Here is a 17,383-nt window from a genome sequence, read left to right as displayed (position 1 = left end):
GTCTTCATTCCCCTGGCAGTCTGTATCACAGCGTGGAGCCTGGGAATGAAGCCAGCATGAAGTGCAAAGCTGAGTGTCTTTAAGGGACCACAGCGTCTGAGCACCTAGATGCAGCCGTACCTGAAGCCAGAACTTCTTGGTTACATGAATCAATAAATTCCCTTTTTTGTTCTAAACCAAAGCAAATGAAAAGATTGTTTCCAGTGGTTACTTTAGTGGTAAGAAGTGGACAAGACGGTCCTGTGGAAGCTGAGAGGGGAACACTGAGCTCCTTGAAGATTTTTCACCTATTTCTCACCTATTTCTTGTATATCCATTCTGCTGAGAACACATCTCCGAATCAGGAGTGTTTCCTGTGACCTCGCCCATGCAGGAACTGCGTGTCGTTTTCTGTGCTTTAGCGGACCCCTGGGCACGTTTCCCCTCAGGAATTCCTCAAGTTCAGGGATTGCTACCCATGGCGTCCAGCGCAACGCTTAACAAAAGTAGAACTTAAATAAGAAACGTTTGTGCAAGAGAGAGAAGATGGAAAGGGAAAAGGAGGGACTCAGGAGGAAAGACCCAAAGAAAGGAATGAGTCAACATATAAAAGAAAAAGGGACGGTAGAGAGGGAAGAAGGGCTATTTCCTAGTTTCCTAGACAGTTCTCTTTTTGTATGCTGGGTTGTATGAGAGAGTTCTTACCTCTGATCATACCATTGCGAGAACTCCCTGCTCCACAGTGTTCCACAGGATCTGTGTTCCAGCCTCCCTGCAGCCACTTGGGTTCATTCCAGATCCTCCATCCAGACTGAAGCCCTCTAAAAACTGGGACTCACAGCACAGATACCCTACCTGTGGTGGTGGTGGTGGTGGTGGTTTGGTTGCTAAGTTGTGTCCAGCTCTTATGACCCCATGGACAGAGGAGCCTGGCAGGCTACAGTCCATGGGATTCTCCAGGCAAGAATACTGCAGTGGGTTGCCATTTCCTTCTCCAGAGGATCTTCCCAACCCAGGAATCGAACCCAGGTCTCGTGCATTGTAGGCAGATTCTGAGCTACAGATTCTGAGCTACAGATTCTGAGCTCAGATTCTGAGCTACAAAGGAAGCCCACCTTACCTGTAGAAGATACTAAAGAAAGGTTTCCTTTCTTCTCCCCGATTGCTTACTTCTTACCCAAGCGTTGTACTGGTAGTATGACTGTGTTCAAAGCTTGAGAGAACGCCAATCCCAAAAGGGGCCGCGGGGGCACTTTTTCTGTAGGCTGCAGTGGGGAAGTTAGGAACTGGGGTTAGCTTCCCCATTGTGGACTCAGACCTTCGTCCAAACATTTATCTAGTGTTTAAGTTGCTTTCTTAGACCAGAATTTATTCAGGACATCTTGTTTCATTGCAGATCTATCCTACAAGTTAAAATGGCTTGCTTAAATTGGCCTTTCATCATCTTGGAAAGACTGATAGAATTTAACAGTGATCAAGGAGAAATACTGAGCTAGAGGGGAATAATAGTGGTTAGAACTATGCCAATTTTAGTTTTAGGTATGAAGATCATTGCATAAGGAATCATCTCTAGCTTCAAAGGCTTTTTCTTTCCTCTCTGAAGAAACGAAGCTAAGGAATTTTTAAACACCTAAAAATATATTCCCCTTCTACAGAAGGATATTTTCTGCTTAAGATGACTATGTTATCCTGAACTGGACAGAAAAAGGAGATGAATGGAAAGACAGATGAAATCTGAATAAAGTCTGGAGTTTGGTCAACAGTAATGTGCCAGAGTCAGTTTCGACAGTTGTACCACGGTGTGTTATTGTTCAGTCACTCAGTGTGTCCGACTCTTTGCAACTCCATGGACTGCAGCACTCCAGGTTTCCCTGTCCTTCACTATCTCCCTACGTTTGCTCAAACTCCTGTCTGTTGAGTCAGTGATCCCATCCAAACATTTCATCCTCTATTGCCCCCTTCTCCTCTTGCCCTCAGTTTTTGCCAGCATCAGGGTCTCTTCCACTGAGTTGGCTCTTTTTTTAAAAAAAATTTTATTTGTTTATTTATTTATTTTGAGTTGGCTCTTAGCATCAGGTGGCCAAAGTACTGGAGCTGCAGCATCAGTCCTTCCAATGAATATTCAGGACTGATTTCCTTTAGGATTGACTGGCTTGATCTTGCAGTCCAAGGTACTCTCAAGAGTCTTCTCTAACACCATAGTTCAAAAGAATCAGTTCTTATTGGACCACTCTTTATGGTTCAACTTTCACATCTGTACATGACTACTGGGAAAAAACCATAGCTTTGACTAGATGGACCTTTGTCAGTGAAGCAATGTCTCTACTTTTAATATCCTGTCTAGGTTTCTCATAGTTTTTCTTTCAAGGTACAAGCATCTTTTAATTTCATGGCCGCAGTCACCATCTGCAGTGATTTTGGAGCCCAAGAAAAGAAAGTCTGTCACTGTTTCCATTGTTTCCCCATCTATTTGCCATTATGTGATGGGACCAGATGCCATGATCTTCGTTTTTTTGATTGTTGAGTATTAAGCCAGCTTTTTCACTCTCCTCTTTCACCTTCATCAAGAGGCTCTTTAGTTCCTCTTTGCTTTCCACCATAAGGGTGGTGTCATCTGTATATCTGAGGTTATTGATATTTCCCCCAGCAATCTTGATTCCAGCTTGTGCTTCATCCAGCCTGGCATTTCTCATGATGTACTCTGCATATAAGTTAAATAAGCAAGGTGACAATGTACAGCTTTGACGTACTCCTTTCCTAATTTTTAACCAGTCTGTTGTTTCATGTCCAGTTCTAACTGTTACTTCTTGACCTGCATACAGGCTTCCCAGGAGGCAGGAAAGGTGGTCCCATCTCTTTAAGAATTTTCCACAGTTTGTTGTGATTCACACAGTCAAAGGCTTTAGTGTAGTCAATGAAGCAGCAGTAGATTTTTTTCTGAAATTCGCTTGCTTTTTAACTGTCATCTTGCATATGTTGGCAATTTCATCTGTGATTCCTCTGCCTTTTCTAAATCCAGCTTTTACACTTGGAAATTCTCAGTTCACCTACTGTTGAAGCCTAGCTTGAAAGATTTTGAGAATTACCTTACTAGCATGTAAGATGAGTGCAGTTATGCAGTAGTTAGAACATTCTTTGGCATTGGAATGAAAAGTGACCTTTTCCAGTCCTGTGGAAACCATGGTTTGTAAGATGTTAACTTTATTTTTTTTTTTAATTAAAATTATAGTTGATTTACAATGTTGTGTTAATTTCTACAGCAAAGTGACCCGTTACACAATATGTACATTGTTTTTGGTATTGATTTTCTTTATGACTTCCCCCAGGACATTGAATATAGGTCCATGTGCTATACAGTAGGACCGTGTCCATCCACGCTACATCTACTAACCCCACACTCCCAGTCCCCCCCTTCTTCAACCTCCCCTCATAGGCACAACTCTGTCCTCTATGAGTCTGTTTCTGCTTTGTCGATGAGTTCGCTTGCGTCGTATCTTAGATTTCACATGTAAGTGATGTCATATGGCATTTGCTTTTCTCTTTCTGACTTACTTCACTTAGTATGATAACCTCCACTTGCATCCATGCTGCTACAAATGGCATCGCTTCTTTCTTTTTATGGCTGAGTAGTATTCCATTGTATACGTGCACCACATTTTCTTTATCCATTTGGCTGTCGATGAACATTTAGGCTGTTTCCACGTCTTGCCTATTCTGAATAGTGCTGCTATAAATATAAAATGTTGACGTTAGGAAAACCTGGGCAGGGATATACTTAGCTTTTCTGTAAATCTACATTTATTCTAAAATGAGCTGATTTACCGATCGTAACCCTCTGCTCTTGTAGCCGCAGTGTCATTGTTGGTGCTGGTTACATCGCTGTGGAAATAGCTGGCATCCTGTCTGCCCTGGGTTCTAAGACATCAATAATGATACGCCATGATAAGGTAAAATCTGTTCTTGATGTTGATCTTTTAAAAACTTTACAGCGAGGACTTCCCTGGTAGTTCAGTGGTTAAGAATTTGCCTGCCAATGCAGGGGACTGGGTTTTGATCCCTGGTCTGGGAAGATTCCACATGCCTTGAGTCAACTAAGCCTGTGCTTCACAACTAGAGAGTAGCCCCCACTTGCCACAACTAGAGAAGGCCCGTGTGCAACAGTGAAACCCAGAGCAGCCAAAAAAAAAAAAAAATACAGGGAACATTTCCTCTTATGCTGTCAATAAATACAGGGTGCAGAGTGTGTATTCTGTTCCTCATGGAGCTGCATAGTAGGCAGGATTAGAACCAGTGTTCCTCCCCCAGCTGCTAGTTGAGAACAGTGGGCACCCTGGCTGGTGTTTCTGTCATGAAGTAGTGGTTAGTATCCGATGCCCTAATAAGGCATACAGGCTTAAACATAAATATTAGCTAAATTGAGCAGACTGCCAGGTTAATTTCTTATTCTGAAAATCAGTTTCATATAGTCAGATAGTATTGGATTATTAACATTCAGTCAAAATTTAGTACATTCTTTACATCAAAAGGAAACATCAAAGATACCTGCTTACCTATGTTCGTTGCAGCATTATTCACAATAGCTAAGAGGGAGAAGCAACCCAAGTGTCTGATAACACGTGAATGGATAAACAAAGGTATGGTATATCCACACAAAATGGAATATTATTCAGCTTTTAAAAGGAAGGACATTCTGACACATGCTGCAACATGATGAAGCTTGAGGACATTATGGTAAATGAAATACACCACTCTCAAAAAGATAAATATTATGATTCCACTTATATGTAGTATCTAGAGTACCTGTGCTCAGAGAAACAGAAAATGGAGTGGCATTGCCACAGGCTTAAATGTAAATATTAGTTAAATTGAGCAGACTACCAGGTTAATTTCTTATTCCGAAAGACATTTGAAATTTCTTATTCTGAAAATCAATTTCATATGGTCAGATAGTATTGGATTATTATTCCAGTCCCTGGGGGAAGGAAACAAGGAGTTGTTTAGTGGATACAGAGTCTCAGTTTTTTTTAATTGAAGTCTAGTTGATTTCCAGTATCATGTTAGTTTCAAGTGTTCACCATTGATTCAGTTCTACATACATATATATATTCTTCAAATTTTCTTGCCTTATAGGTTACTACATGATATTGTGTGTGGTTCCCTGTGTTATACAGTAGGTCTTTGTGGGTTATCTGTTTTGCATAAACTAGTGTGCATATGTTAATCCCAGCCTCCTAATTTATCCCTCCCCCACTCCCAGAGTCTCAGTTTTGCAAGGGGGAAGATTCTGGCTGCACAACAATGTGAATACACATAACACCATCAAACTGTGTCCTTAGAAATGGTGAAATGGGTAAATTTAACTTTATGTGTTTTTCACCACTGGGGCTTCCCTGGTGGTCCAGTGGCTGAGACTATGGGCTCCCGGTGTGGGGGGCCCGGGTTCAGTCCCTGGTCAGGGAGCTGGATCCCACATGCTGCAGCTCAGTTCACGTGGCACAACGAAAGATGCAGAAGAGCCAAATAAATACTGAAGAAGAATGTGTACGTATAACTGACTGACTCTACCGTACACCTGAAACTAGGACAACGTTGTAAATTAACTATATTTTAGTTTTTTAAAATGGTTAAAAAAAACTTACAATGTGGCCATGAATGAAGAAGAAAGGGGGACTGATACTGAAATTTCCTCCCAGGTTTGTAGCGTGTCTTTAATCAGGTTTTATTCTTTCCTGCCACCCATCCCTCGGCTGCCTCTGTATACAGGTGCTTAGAACTTTTGATTCAATAATCAGTTCCAACTGTACCGAAGAGCTGGAGAACGCTGGCATTGAGGTGCTGAAGTACTCCCAGGTACGACCGAGCCCTGGGTGAGCTTACCACCCTTGGTCGTCCATATGTCCTGTGCCCCACTAGTTCTATCAACACAAATTACATGTACCCCAGTTGGTTTATTCCTTTCTAGAGTACTTCCAAGTCTTTTCTTTATCGTAAGAAGCTGTATTTCACATTGATCTTTTAATGAAGTCTAAGGTATAAAAGATTAGGAATCTGGTAGTTGAATTTAGTTTAGTTGGAACTAAAACTATAGTTTTTGTGCTCCAACTCCTCCTCATCAGGGAGTCCTCATCTCCCTGATGGTCCAGTGGCTAAGACTGCACTCCCAGCAGAGAGGGCCTGGGTTTGATCCCTGGTCAGGGAGCTCAGTCCCACATGCCACAATAAAGATCAAAGATCCTGCCTGCAGAAGTAAGACCCAGAACAGCTAGATAAATATGTGATAGATAAAATAATAAATGTTTTTAAAAAATCACAGTCTTCATTGAACATCCTTATTTTTCAGGTTTATACTTTTTTCAGGAAATATTATTATGGAATCTCTTTTGAAAGCATTTCATTGAGTTTTGTAGATGAAAACAATGCCAAAGTGACTATATATATATATATATATATATGTATATATATATATATTTTTAATTCTCAGGGAATCACCTACTTGTTAGATTTTTTTCCATGAGTATGAGCCTTGTAAAAATGATTTCCCCCTTTGTCCTGTCAGCATAGGCCATATCATAAGTAAAATAATAAATGTGAAGTTGTTTTGTAAATGCTGAAGTCTAGACTGGTGGTGAAAGTCAACATCAGAATCCCCTTGGGACTCTCACTAAACTTTGTATGTCCTTTACCCTCCTGACCTAATCTTACCCTCCTCCCTGATCCTAAGAGTGTCCTGGGAGAAGCAAGGATTGTGCAGCTCAGTTCAGTTCAGTTGCTCAGTTGTGTCTGACTCTTTGTGACCCCATGAATTGCAGCACACCAGGCCTCTCTGTCCATCACCATCTCCCTGAGTTCACTCAAACTCACGTCCATCGAGTCGGTGTTGCCATCCAGCCATCTCATCCTCTGTTGTCCCCTTCTCCTCCTGCCCCCAATCCCTCCCAGCATGTGCAGTTTAGAAAATTCTTAATGAAGCTGCTACAGCCCATCTCCTCCCCCAACTCCAGTTGCAAATCACTGTGCTTAGATTTGTGATTTAAAATTTTACTGCAGCTTTGAAGTACACTTTAAAATACTTTGTTTTTAGGCTGAAGTGTTAGGGTCTTGGCATGAGTTGACATTTCTGGCCACTGGCCGTCTGATTTGGGGTCACCGAGGATACTGTCTTGGCTCCAGAGAGTTCTAGTGTGGGTGGCATTTGGGCAGAAGTAAATTTATCAGCAGGTAGGACTCATGATTGGAGAAGGAAATGGCAACCCACTCCAGTATTCTTGCCTGGAGAATCCCGGGAACGGCAGAGCCTGGTGGGCTGCCATCTGTGGGGTCGCACAGAGTCGGACACAACTGAAGCGACTTAGCAGCAGCAGCAGTAGGACTCATATGTGGGCTTCCCAAGTGACTCAGTGCTAAAGAGTCTGCCTGCCAAGCAGAAGATGAGGGTTCGATCCCTGGGTCGGGAAGATCCCCTAGAGAAGGAAATGGCAACCCACTCCAGTATTCTTGCCTGGAAAATTCCACAGACAGGAGCCTGGCAAGCTACAGTCCATGGGGTCTCAAAGAGTCAGACATGACTGAGCACACACACTGAATCCTGAATCTTTTGCAGTATTCAGTGGAGAGTTTTTACATGTTAAGAATTCTGGTTTCCTGTTTATTTGCTTTCCTTCCCATTCCCCACACCCCCGGTTAATAACTTGTATTTGCCAATAGGTCAGGGAAGTTAAAAAAACGTCTTCAGGCCTGGAACTCCGCATGGTTACTTCGATTCCTGGTAGGAAACCCACCTTCACCACTATTGCAGATGTTGACTGCTTGCTCTGGGCCATTGGGCGGGACCCAAACTCCTGGGGCCTGAATTTAAACAAACTGGTAAGTTGACCTAGTCTGCCTATGATATTCTTCCCCTCACCCCAATTTTGTTTAAAAATGGTTGATACATATTAGTGTGTAAGTTTAGAGAATACAGCATGATGGTTTGATTTATGTATATTGTGAAATGATTACCGCAGAAGGGTCAGCTGACATCCAGCTTCTCATACAGGTGCAATAAAAAGAAAGTAGGAAAGAAAAAAGGAAAATTTTTTCTCTGTATGTTGAGGACTCGGGATTTACATACACTCTTCACAGCAGTGTTGTCCATAGTCATCTTGTGACTATAGACATTGCATCCCTAATACTTATATTGTAACCGGAAGTTTGTTTTTGACCACCCTCCTTGCCTAAAACATTCTGGAATCAGTTGTAGTCCTGTGGTTTCCCCTGATCCACTCCCAGACCCCCTAAAACTTGAGTGGGTTCTGTTCGATTCTTTTCATTCGTCTAATCTGTCATCAAATCCTATTGCTTCTGCCTCTGAAAGTTTTTTAAAAGTTTTTTTTTTTTTTCTCCATTACTGGTGCCCTCACTCTAGATCAGGTCGTTGTCTTGCTATTTCCTGACTAGCCTCATTACAGATTTCCTTCGTACTCTAGTACCTGTCTCTTTAAAGCCGGATAATTATTCCTTACCCTCTGCCGCTCTTACCGTGATGGATGGATGTGTGACTTGTCCAGGACATTGTGGCACCAGACACAATGAAGCTGACCTGCCAGTGCCATCTTTCTTACTTGTCCTTTAAAATTTTAAAGGACAGTCTGGTTCAGTAGCCTGGGATGTGGGTCCCAGTGTTTGACCCAATTTTGAACTTTATACCAGTTTCATGGCCTTAGGCAAGTCACCTAGCTACTCTTCTAAGTTTTAACTGTTTCATGGAAATATGGAAATAAAAATAGTACTTGTCACATTGGGTTAGACAGAAAGTAAATGAGAAAGTGCATGCAAAGTAGCTTGCCTAGATGCTGGCTTATAGTATGAACTCAGCAAACGTTAACCAGCTGCTGCTGATGGTGAGGATAATGATAATTGTTCTGATATGCTATATTCTTCTACTAGTAATAATAGAATATTTTATATATCTGGTGAAGGTTTATATGGGGTGGCAAAAAGTCAGAGTGACTGAGTGACTTTTCACTGTATATTTGATGGAGCCTCTTGAGTAGTGTGTGACAGTTTGGTTTATATTCTAATATTAGTATCTGTTTTAAGTTCCATCCCTTTTTCATTTCACTAAAAGGCATTTTTCATAATTAAAAAGAATAAAATATCCAGGGACATGTTTTACTTGATTTTAATCTTATTATCGAGTGAAAGTAAAATTAGTTATCTGTTTTTATATTAATGAAGCTATTCATCCAGCTTTTCACCTTTTGAGAGATGTTGTACCATTGTATAGACCTAAGCATTGCTAGTCCAGTTTTCAACTATAGTTGCTGAATTTTTAAAAAATGAGGCAGAAATTTTCCCTCAGTTCAGTGTTGATATATTTTCAGACTGCAAGTTGAATGATTACTCTGCACAAGTCTTGGCAACATGGTACTAGCCTACTTTAATCTTTCAAAAAAAATTTATTGGCATAGAGTTGATTTACAATTTTGTATTAGTTTCTGCTGTACAACAAAGTGAATCAGTTTTACATATACATATATCCACTCTTTATTTTAGATTCTTTTCTTATACAGTGTATTGAGAAGAGTTCACTGTGCTATACTAGCCTGCTTTATTCTTGCCAACAACTGTTTTAGGGGTAAGGGTGAGGAGCCCAGGGGCAGAGATAAGAAATTGTCCACCAAGCTTGTAAACTCAGCACGGAACAGAGATGTCTGTATTATTTACCTCTGTATCCACAGTGACTACATGAATGCCTCATTTAGAAGTGCAAGTATTTGTCGATAAATGGGAGGTCTCATAATTATCAGTAGTAAGTGACAGAGCTGGGACTTGAACCCAGATCTCCATGCTCCAAAGGCTGTATTTTCACCACTACACTACCGTCTCCCTATGCCTGCTGCCTCTCTACTTCTCATTTGAGCATATATACACCTGGGATCTGCAAAACCACAAGATAAGCATCATACATCTTTTTGGAGCAAAAATTCAACTCAACGTATAGGCAGAAAAAGTTGGTTAAAGGCAACATTGATATGTTTTAGAGTAGAATACAAATTTTGCTTGGGTTTTTAAAGATAAAACTGTAAACTTCAACGAAATCTGCTTTTGATGACTGCTTCAGGCTATGCCCGTCTGAAGTATGAGTTAGCATGCTTCAGGAGCAGTGCTTCCAAGGGAGAAATGGAAAATCACTGTCTTAGATGGACTCCACAGGGATGCCAGTTTCCATGTCTGACAGCTGAGTGATGCCTTCTAAGGCTTGTCTGGCCCACTGAATTGTACAATGCAAAGTCAAATCCTGTTAAAACTCCTCAAAATTAGATAAAATATTTACCTTTTAAGTCGAACAAAAGACACCAAACTTGTCAACTTGCAAGGATGTTTTTCATCCTGTGGTTGAGTCTTGTGGCTTCTTAGAGATTCAGGCTGAAGAGGTGCCTGAAGTGAGGCGGATCCAGAGATGTGAGTTGCTGGGTTTTGTAGATGGGCCAAATACTTACCTGATGTCCCTTTACAATTTTAGGGGATTCAAACTGATGACAAAGGTCACATCATAGTAGATGAATTCCAGAATACTAACGTAAAAGGTGTCTATGCAGTTGGGGATGTGTGTGGAAAAGCTCTTCTTACTCCAGGTAATGTTTCTTCTTTTGGGGGCATAAGGGAGGCTCTGTGTGTTATATAAATAAACTGTTGAGCTTTCTACAGTCAAATCAGCTCAAGCAAAGTTGAAAAGATGAGTGTCTTTATGATAAAAATGTTTTGAAATGGATGTTGGTTGGGTACCTGACATTTTCTGAATAATTTCCATTTTTACTTGGAGAATGCTTTTAGTAGTATTCAATTTTCTTCCAAAGATTTTTAAAATGCTTAGTGAAGACTGAAACTTTTGTACAGATAATACAGTCACCCTCTGAACAGTGCTAGAAATTAGAATCCAAGTTGTATTCATGACCGTGGAAGGAAGTAGCTTTGGGAACTAGTGATTTAGAGTGGCTTTCTTATATTTTTATAAGAAAATATATATTTTAATCTTGTATATTTCTTACATACTATTTAGTCTTTTAAAAAAATTTTATTGGGGTGTAATTGATTTACAATTTTGTGTTTCAGGTGTACAGCAAAGTGAATCAGTTATACATATATACATTCTTTTTCAGATTCTTTTTCCATATAGGTCATTACAGAGGACTGAGAACAGTTCCCTGTGCTTTACAGTAGTAGTTCTTATTCAGTTCAGTTCAGTTGCTCAGTCGTGTCTGACTCTTTGTGACCCCACGAACTGCAGCACGCCAGGCTTCCCTGTCTGTCACCAACTCCTGGAGCTTGCTCAAACTCATGTTCATCAAGTTGATGATGCCATCTAACCATCTCATCCTCTGTCATCCCCTTCTCTGCCTTCTGTTTTATATATAGTGGCGTGTATATATTAATCCCAATCTCCCAATTTCCTGCCCTATTTAGTCTTGATAAAACTAAGATTGATCGCCATCCCCTGAATCCCATGCCTCCGCCTAGTGCTGAGTTAACTGATGTTGTTTCAGGCTCTCTAGCCACTTCTGTTGGCAGCATCCCTCCATCAGCTTCATTCTGTCCCCTCTGGGGCTTCACTGGCCTTTCCATAATCGCCCAGTTCTTACTCACAATGGAAACTTCCTTGGTCACACACCCAAAGCCTTACACCTCCTTTAGGAAGCTCTCTCAACGAAAGCAAAACAAGCAAAGTTTCAAAGACTTCATAACATAATTGAACAGCCAAAAGTTTTGTCGAAGTGGAGAAAATTTCTTCGATATCTTGGAAAAAAAACTTGTCAATTTGAAGTCAATAAAATTAAAAACCAGTGCTTATGTTGAACTCAGACATTTGTTCTAAAAGACTGTTAGGAATAAAAACAGGCTAAGGAAGGTAAACTTTTTAAAAAATTAATAAGTAAACATAATTTTTAAAAGAAACTTAAAATATTCCTGTGAAGTAGCTGATTTTAAAGTAGAACTGAAGATGCTTGAAATAGATGCTTGAGATAGTTTGCTCTGTAAATATTGTATCAAAAAGCTAATATCCTCATTAAGAGGTAATTGCCACTGGAAAAGAATAGATCCATGTATATGTATGGCTCAATCCCTTTGCTGTCCACCTGAAATTTATCACAACATTGTTAATAGCTATCGTGTGTGCTTAGTTGCCTAGTTATGTCTGACTCTTTGCAACCCCGGCCGGAATCCTGTCCATGGAATTCTCCAGGCAAGAATACTGAAGGCATTCCCTTCTCCAGGGGATCTTTCCAACCCAGGGATTGAACTCAGGTCCCCTGCATTGCAGGTGGATTCTTTACCATCTGAGCCACCAGGGAAGCCCTTAAGAAGCTATATTCCAATATGAAATAAACAGTATAATTTAAAAAATAGGTAACTGCCAGATGTTTGCGAACTTGCAAATGTGTCTCTTGGATGTGGGGGGATCGTAATGGAATGTGTAGAATTCGTATAAGCAAATTGTTTTGGATTGTTAACTAAGGCATTGATAGGTCTTTATTATATCGAAATGGATATTGTAATGAGCATTGCTGAAAAACTTAAAACTTGTGTGTTAAGCCAGATGAATAAATGATTAGTAGAACAATTCTGCTTTGTTAAAATCAACAATAAGCTAGACACTGATTTTTAAAAAATCTTTGTAGTTGCGATTGCTGCTGGCCGAAAACTTGCCCACAGACTTTTTGAGTGCAAAGAAGATTCCAAATTAGACTATGACAACATCCCCACGGTGGTCTTCAGCCACCCCCCTATTGGGACAGTGGGACTCACAGAAGGTAGGTGGTTAAAAACGAAGGTCATTTATTGGTTTCTTCCCCTCCTCTGCTAACTTTAGCTAGGTGTCTATCAGCTGACTAAATCTATCTCAGCCCCCCAAATTATAATTCTTTTTATTGGGGTGACTAAACAGTTCATTTGAGGTTTTCCATAAGATGTTACAGAAACACCTTTTGCGCCAGCTTCTTATCATGTCTCCAGTTTCTTCCCCAACTGTTACTACTTTGAAAGTGTGATTCCTTTTCCCCGCTCCCATTTTATCTGTCTGACTTTTTAAAGCTTTTTAGTTTGAACTAATTTCAAATTTAGAGTTGCAGAAACATCAGAGGACTCCTGTCTGCCGATCACATTTTTGCTTTATCGTTTTCTCGCTATTTGCATACACATACTTCAGTACCTAAGAACAAGGCCATTGCCTTACAGAAGCAGTTTCAAATGGGAATATTTAAATACATGCAATATTATCTAAACTTTAAACCTTATTCAAATTTTGCCAATTACCTCAGATAATTTTACATTTAACATTTTCCCCCATGTCTTGGGTTTATTCTAGGATAATACAGTATATTTAGTTTTGATACCTCTTTAGTCTCCTTTAGTCAAGAAACAGAATTCCTTAGCTTGTCTTTTTCATGATACTGACATTTCTGTTGTAGAGTGCCCTTCCTTGTCATTTCAGTTAATGTTCCTTCATGACTTGATTCAGGTTATGTATTTCTGGCCATCTCTCTGATTGCTCAGTGGAATTGTTTCAGTTTCTGATAGGTGCTTTTTCCCCCCTGCCTTACAGATGAAGCCATTTATAAATATGGAAAAGAAAATGTGAAGACTTATTCTACCACCTTTACCCCAATGTATCATGCAGTTACCAAAAGGAAAACAAAATGTGTGATGAAAATGGTTTGTGCCAACAAAGAGGAAAAGGTATGGGCCAAGTCCAGTAAGCTGAAGAGTGTCTTCAAGATTGGCAGGGGTGGAGGTGTTTTCGTGAGGTGGGAAGGGAAGAGACCTAGTAAAGCTTTTTCTGGTTCAGCCAGCACAGTCACTCTTTTATCTGTCTCTCTATGTTGGAGTTATTCATAATATTTCACATAGAAAGAAGGTTCCACTGCACTGAAAATGTAAGGTGGGGAGGAATTCCCTAACAGTCCAATAGTTAGGACTTGGTGCTTTCACTGTTGGAGCCTACAGTCAGTCCCCGGTTGCAGAACTAAGATCCCACAAGCGACATGGTTTGGCCTCAAAAAAGAAAAGCATAAGGGGAAAAGGATGTCATTGACCAATAGGCCAGAACAGATAGGCAACTCAGAAATATTGGTAAGTGTAAGAATTTAATGTAAGAAGTTTAGATTTAACATAACCAGTGAGAAAGAAGTTTATTTAGTAAAATGTTCTGAGATAATCAATTATCTTTTGTGATTTGACGTTTTGAGGAACTACCAAACTATTTTCCAAAGTGACTGTGCCATTTTATATTCCCTTTAGCAATATACGAGGGTTGCGGGTCCTCTTCACCTTCACCAACACTTGTTATTGTGTTTTTTTTTTAATTGTAGCCATCCTAAGGGATGTGAAGTGGTATTTCATTGTGATTTTGGTTTGAAGTTGAACAGTTTCCTTTTTTTAAAATAATTAAAAAAATGGGTTTTGTTTTGATATTAGGTCAGCTTATTGGACTTTTCTATAAATGGAATTAAATATTTAGGTGGAATTTAGCAGTATGCCTTGGGAACATGGCTCTGTGAGAAATAATACTTGACGGTTCAGATGTAGTTTCCAACTTTTCTTATTAAAGAGGACACTAATCTGAATCAGTGGGCCTTACACTAACAGCCGTGAGATAGGCCCTGGCTTATAAAAAAATCAGTGTCACTGAAAATTAACAGACGCAGAGAATCGGTATGAAGAGAAGTAAGTAGTTTGGCAGCAAGATAAAAGTTACCATCTCTTGCCCTGAATGTTCTCGGTAGCCTGAGATGTCCAATTACTGAAACAGTGAGGTCGTTACTTACCTCTTCATATCCATGGACTCCCTGGTGGCTCAGAGGTTAAAGCGTCTGCCTCCAATGCGGGAGACCTGGGTTCGATCCCTGGGTCGGGAAGATCCTCTGGAGAAGGAAATGGCCACCCACTCCAGTATTCTTGCCTGGAGAATCCCCTGGACGGAGGAGCCTGGTAGGCTACAGTCCACGGGGCCACAAAGAGTCAGACACGACTGAGCGACTTCACCTTCACCTTCATATCCATTACTTCTTTATACCATTTATCACTCATTCATTTGGTGAACATTACCTGACAGTCAACTAAAGGCTAAGAACTGGGATATGAACAGAAATAGCATAAGATGAATGCCATCACTAGAAGCTGTTTATGACTCAGTTTAGATCACGGTATCTAAAAATTTAGCCATGTTGAATATATGCAGTGTATGATTTTGGATTTCTTTGTCTTATATTGAAATATACTTTTTTTCAACTGTTAAAAAAAATATGTATATATATATAACACAAAATTTGCACCTTAATCATCTTTAAGTGTACTGTTCAGTTATATTAAGTATGTTCCTGATTTGTTTTGAAGCGCAATATTTTTGTGGTGAAACTTTATATTCTTTAACTTTGTCTTTCAGCAGACTACATACCCTAAAAATATTTGCTGGAGATGAACAGTAACTAGTTTTTAAATATATTTAGATGAACACTAACTAGTTTTTAAATATATTTAGAAACCTCATTGGAAAGTGTGATTTGAAACCTCTCAATGGTCATCTGTGCAGTCAGCCAGCACGTGTGGGTTGAGTGCCTCGAAGAGCTATCTCTGTGCTAGGCCAGATGGATAGAGTGGAAAGCAAAAGTGGACAGGGGCCCCTCCATCTAGAGATTAATGTCTGCTGGGAAAGGCAGACTGTAATTGTCCATTCCCCAAGTAATACAACTTTGCAGTTGTGACAGAACCATGATGGAGTAATACTGGGACTGAGTGCTCACGTGATGGATGGTTTAACTTGGTTGGAAAGGCAGGTGTAGCCATCTGAAGAATGAAGGGACTTTAACACTTGAGAGGGGAGGAAAGAGTGTCCAGAACAGAGGGAACAGCCTGTGTTCCATCAGGAGAGAGCGTGGTGAATCCTTAGGCTGGGAGGAAAGCTGGTGAGGCTGGAAAGCGGAGAGCCTTTGGCAGAGCTGAGTGAGGTGGGCTGTGGAGGGATGTTGGGGCAGAATTATGCAGGGCTATATAGGCTGTTTTATGCTATATCAGGATTAGAGATGTAAGTTTTTTTAGAGGTTTTTAAATACCAGGTATCTCTCATGACTAATAAAAAAATCACTAGTGTACAAATGTGTGTGTGCCTGTGTGCACATGCCTAGAAGGAGATTTATCACAAGGAATTGGCTCATGCAATTGTGGAGGCAAAAATTTTTTTTCTTTTCTTTTGCAGGTGGTTGGAATTCATATGCAGGGAATCGGATGTGATGAAATGCTGCAGGGCTTTGCAGTTGCAGTGAAAATGGGAGCAACAAAATCTGACTTTGACAACACGGTTGCTATTCATCCTACCTCTTCAGAAGAACTGGTCACACTTCGTTGAGAACCCAGAGACTTGTATGGCTGGCAGCTGGACCAGTAGACCTTCAGGAAGGAACCAAATCATCACGTTTACTTACTGTTCCCACTTTACGTATTTCTTTATCGTAATCAGAATCTTCCAAGTGTGGAAAATTTCAGTCAGCTTAATTCTGTACTCAGAAATTTGTTTTGTTATTCAGGATTGATTTTTCACTTGGTCACATCTCTCAGTAATTACTGTTTGTTTTATTAGTAGCTCTGGGCTGGCGGGGTTTTGTGTTGTTTTAGCCTCATCCCAAGTATAAAACTATATGAAGTACAGTTAAACGAATGTACCTGAATGAATATCGCTTGCTAATTTTTATAGAGGAAGATGACAGCTGCTCTTCACATTTAAAGAATGCAAGTACAGAGTCATTTTGTTTTTTATGAAGCCAGTACTGTGCTCTGCATGTTGCAAAGCTGTTTCAAGGATGTGAGTTTTCTTTAAAAACATATAACTTAAGAGGCATACCTCCTGTATTTTATTCTTTCTTTTGTTCTAAATGATTTAAAATGATTCCTGTTAACTTTTAAGAGATGAAGTTTATCAAATTTGGGAAAGATTTGAGGAGGCTGGTTGCGTGAGGGATATTTGAGAAGTGACTCTGGCTTTCAGAAGGAGAGGGACTCAAATACTTCAAAAGGCCTTTCCTCTGCTAAGAGCTCATAGTTCAGTGAATGGTTGCAATTTTTGTATGTGTTCTTGTCATTTTATTTTTTTGAAAACTATTTCCAAAAATCTGAAAATAAAATCACAGTCTTTCCTTCGTATAAAATTTGTTATGAGTTAATGGGTGACAGTTCATTTTCTAAGAATATTTCAGATTGAAGGGTCAGATGGCCAAAATGAGCTATGTTAAGTAGGCTTAAGACCTTATGGGAGAGAAAAGAGATTTTGCTTTTGTAGGACCAGAGGCATAATAGAAACATTTAGTGAATATAATGGTTGAGAAATCATAAGTTTTCAGCATTTTATTTCCATTAGCCTTTACCAGCTAGGTTA

General features: G+C 40.0%; 1 protein-coding gene across 1 annotated transcript in view; it reads left to right on the top strand.

The window, feature by feature from the left end:
* The window catches only part of GSR (glutathione-disulfide reductase), a 43,533-nt gene extending 26,377 nt beyond the window's left edge, over positions 1-17,156 (top strand). Inside the window, exons 7-13 of the mRNA XM_069572896.1 lie at positions 3,827-3,926; positions 5,743-5,829; positions 7,684-7,842; positions 10,484-10,595; positions 12,639-12,770; positions 13,562-13,695; positions 16,211-17,156. Of these exons, the coding sequence (XP_069428997.1) occupies positions 3,827-3,926; positions 5,743-5,829; positions 7,684-7,842; positions 10,484-10,595; positions 12,639-12,770; positions 13,562-13,695; positions 16,211-16,360 (874 nt within the window). The 3' untranslated portion in view covers positions 16,361-17,156. The remainder of the gene's footprint in view (positions 1-3,826; positions 3,927-5,742; positions 5,830-7,683; positions 7,843-10,483; positions 10,596-12,638; positions 12,771-13,561; positions 13,696-16,210) is intronic.
* Positions 17,157-17,383: the final 227 nt, after the last annotated feature.

This window comes from Ovis canadensis, chromosome 26 (genome assembly GCF_042477335.2).
Source record: "Ovis canadensis isolate MfBH-ARS-UI-01 breed Bighorn chromosome 26, ARS-UI_OviCan_v2, whole genome shotgun sequence".
In the NCBI taxonomy this organism is placed as follows: domain Eukaryota; kingdom Metazoa; phylum Chordata; class Mammalia; order Artiodactyla; family Bovidae; genus Ovis; species Ovis canadensis.
The sequence above is the reverse complement of the archived record's forward strand: the minus strand, read 5'-3'. Positions and strand labels throughout refer to the sequence as shown.